Here is a 3,708-nt window from a genome sequence, read left to right on the forward strand (position 1 = left end):
AAATTGTGAATGAAATTTGTGGATCTTTATGATAAATTAAAATAAGATTTAAAACCCACCTAGAGAACATGGCAAGTTGTTTTTCTTTATTTTGAATATATATAATGTTTTTGACTGGGGTGTTAAACAGAGAATCATCTTTGCTTTAACATGGGCCAAACAAATGTTCTGTTAGTTAATGTGGTTTAATTAGAACTCAGTGAATCTCACAGACAGCCTGCGTGCAGTGACACGCTCATACAGCAGTCTCTCAGGAGGAGAGTTTAGTCACTCACACAGAGTTGGACAGATCTGGTCAATAACAACATTCTGAACATAGATTTAATATAAAGTTAGGTTTTACAGACCAAAGTCTCTGCTAGTTCAGGAGCAAAGTGCAGGAGGAGCAGAGGAGGAGATGTGACTGATCACTGCAGCAGCTCGAGTCGAGCCGGTCCTCTGCTTCAACCAAACTGCTCTCGCTGAAAGTCCCGCCCTGATTTGTTGAAGGCAGTGTCCGTTTAATCCCGATATCAGGGTCCCACTGTGGCGCACCGAACAACAATCCATTCACACCAGTGCCGCTGGATTTTTTTTATTTTTTATTTTTTAAGAAATCGGGACACGTTTGTGACCAAACTGGTCACACTCTAGAGCCCTGCTAACTGTTGTTGTGACAGACAATCAGGTACAATCTAAGGGAGCTTTATGACGTCCCATCTGTTGCGCTTTTACCTGTTTTGACCGCGCATGCGCACCTGCACACCGGTTATGTGCACCTCTGTAAATGTAGGATCAGAGCAACTTTTTTAAACTCACGCATCATAATGTGTTTTTCTAAGCTGCTAAAGGTAGAGCAACTGTGTTGCACAAGACCTGTTCATCTGTTCCCCCATGTTTGTTATGTGTGTCTTTCTTTTGAACGGTGATCTTAATTTCAGTTTCACTCTTATAATAAAATATTGTTACTTCAACCAGTACGTTTTTCTTATATTTGATTTAATTTTAAACATTTTATTTTCGGGCAGGTAAACTTTCATGTTGGGCAGGTAACATTTGGACTCACTTTCCCAACAGGGCAGGTGAAAAAAAAAGTCTTGTTGAACCCTGTATTCTGCGTTGCATCTGTGATGAGTGTGAATGACAATAAAGCTGGTTCTGATTCTGTCCACTTTCCAAACTCTGTTAATAAGAACTGAAGCAGACAGAGAAGTGTTTGTTGTTGTCTGCATCACTAGAACTGGTTTAATGAGRCGTTGCAGTGTTAGCTCTGCCTGCTTCATGTTCTGTAAATAAAGACATTGAGCAACATGGCAGCCCCTGGCAGGGCCTCGGACCCCTCCAGGGTGCACCCCACGGTTTGAGAACTTCTGTGTTCAGGAGAAATGAAGTGTTTGTAGGACAGAGAGGAGACATTGAGGAGCTGTAATTAAAGCCAGACCACAGCTTGTACTTACACAGTTGTAAATAAGATATTCWTTTTCCCAGATAAAGACTAAATGTTTGCTGCAACACGAGCGTGGASCAGAGAATCATTTAGAAAAACACCAGGGCTCTGGTGCGCAGCAGGGTGAGAGGGGTGGACAGACATTCTTTAGCAATGGTCAGGTCTCATATCAAGTGTGGCAGGACGCCTTGAGGCCCAGTGTCATCTGATAGGGAAGGAATCAACAGGGGGGGGGTGTTGTGCAGCACCAGTGTTTTGGCTGAAGAGGACAAAAGATAAAATGAAGGTCAGTAAATCTCAGAGTCTCTGATGTTTGGCACTGGTTTGTGTTTAAAGAGCACAGACTCCCAGCTGCTCCTGATTCAGCTGAACACAACAACAGAGGGTCAGATTACAGAGGGAGGGACGTTAACGTGTATCTGTGCTGTGATTGGCCCACAGGACTGTCAAACATGATGTCAGATGGAGAATTCCTTCGAACGAGCTGCGGCTCACCCAACTACGCAGCTCCAGAGGTCATCTCAGGAAGGTGTGTGCACACACTTCATCATACCACATGTATGATCAAGACGAACAAATCTTTTTGTAATCAARCTATATAATGAGTAAATAAGTGAAACCTTGATTATAAAGCACATTTCACTACACAAACATCACAAAGTGATTAACAGAGAGCAAATAACTAAAACAACAAAAAAAAAAAAACAGTGCACAAATTATTGGTGAATAATTTGATGTAGTACTTTAAGGACTACTTTCTAATTTGCTGTTAACCTGTTTACAATGTGTAACCTTAAAACTATTAGATCATATGTTTAGGATATTCCAACCCATTCTGACTCCTGAGTCGTCACATATTGATGCTTTTCCAAGGTTCCCTCTGTGTCCGATTTTGATGCATCGGGTACTCCCCTTGCTTCAGCTTTTGACGAGATGGGGCAGAATCTTGATTTCAGAAAGTGTAGAAAATGCACAAAAACTACAGTTCCAAAGCCTAAAATTAACATTCTCTTTAGACATCCTGTCACTGACCCTGGAACCTAAAATTCATTTTTACAAAATATAGGAAATTCACGACAACTATGTGTTTCAAAGCCTAAAATTACCTAATATTTGCCATAGACATCCTATCCCTGACCCCAGTACCAAAACTTAAGCATTAATCCTGATCCCTCATGTTAATCTCAGACCCCCGACCCAAAGACCCCTGGTGACACAACCCRGAAAAGCCGCGGGCGGCAAGGACTGACGTGAGGGGGTCACCYGACGAGTCAAAATAAGACACAGAGGGAACTTTGGAAAAGTGTCAACATGTTGACGAGTCGGGAGTGAGAATGTGTTAGATATTCATGGGTCTGTGTTAAAAATCAGAAAATACAAACAACATATTACTGTAAAAATGACAAAAACACATTTACTGAGTGGCATCTGTCAAATTCTTCTCTAAAATAAATCATTTCTCATTTTTTAAAAAGCACGTAGATAAATTTCACTAATTTTTACATTTATTTTGTTTGTGAAATAATTAATCACATGGTGCCGGATGGTTCTTGTGACGTTTGTAAAGCTGCATTATGAAAAAAGACCACAATATGTAATGTAACAAAACCAGGCTTCAAAATGTAATAAAGCTGCACTGAAACTGCATTATGTAATAAAAGTCTTCAATGCATTTCGTAATAGCATTATTACATTTTTCAACAATTGTTACAAAATGCAAAGGTTGCTCTTTTTACAAAAGATAATGTAAAAATAATAATAATGGTACAAGATGGGGGTCAATAAGTATGTCCACTCCTGCTCGGTGCCTCTCAGCATCGGCAACTCCAGAGTGGAAGAGTGTCCAACTCCTTGATCTACATTACTGGACTGGACATCACATGACTTATTGTGTGCCACACAGGAGCCATTACTACACATTGAGTCATGTCAACAAAACAGAGTTTCAGTGCAGGATGASCGTCAATCTGTCACAAAAATATTCATAGCACCCTCAATTCTTATCTGATTTCTATAAAATATGGCTTAAATTAAAGCTTGTAAAATTGCTGATGTTGTGATATGTAAAAAATATGTATTTACTCAAGAGATAAATCTATAAGCAGTCTGGGAACTTTTCATTATAGGTTTTTGCTAATGTATTTACAGTAGAAGCCCCTTTCTGTCACATAAAGACAAATTGTCTGTTCCAACAAATTATTATATTTTTTATTTCATTCATTCATTCAATCTCTTTATTTAGACACAATTATGGTCCATAAAAAAACAGACAAAACAAGAAC

General features: G+C 39.4%; 1 protein-coding gene across 3 annotated transcripts in view; it reads left to right on the top strand.

Annotated features, from left to right (window-relative positions):
* Window positions 1-3,708, top strand: part of prkaa2 (protein kinase, AMP-activated, alpha 2 catalytic subunit) — a 34,862-nt gene that overhangs the window by 17,976 nt on the left and 13,178 nt on the right. For all 3 annotated transcript variants that reach the window (XM_014026360.1, XM_014026361.1, XM_014026362.1), the window contains one exon: window positions 1,868-1,955. In XM_014026360.1, the coding sequence (XP_013881814.1) occupies window positions 1,868-1,955 (88 nt within the window). The remainder of the gene's footprint in view (window positions 1-1,867; window positions 1,956-3,708) is intronic.

Source organism: Austrofundulus limnaeus, unplaced genomic scaffold (genome assembly GCF_001266775.1).
Source record: "Austrofundulus limnaeus strain Quisiro unplaced genomic scaffold, Austrofundulus_limnaeus-1.0 Scaffold547, whole genome shotgun sequence".
Taxonomy (NCBI): Eukaryota; Metazoa; Chordata; class Actinopteri; order Cyprinodontiformes; family Rivulidae; genus Austrofundulus; species Austrofundulus limnaeus.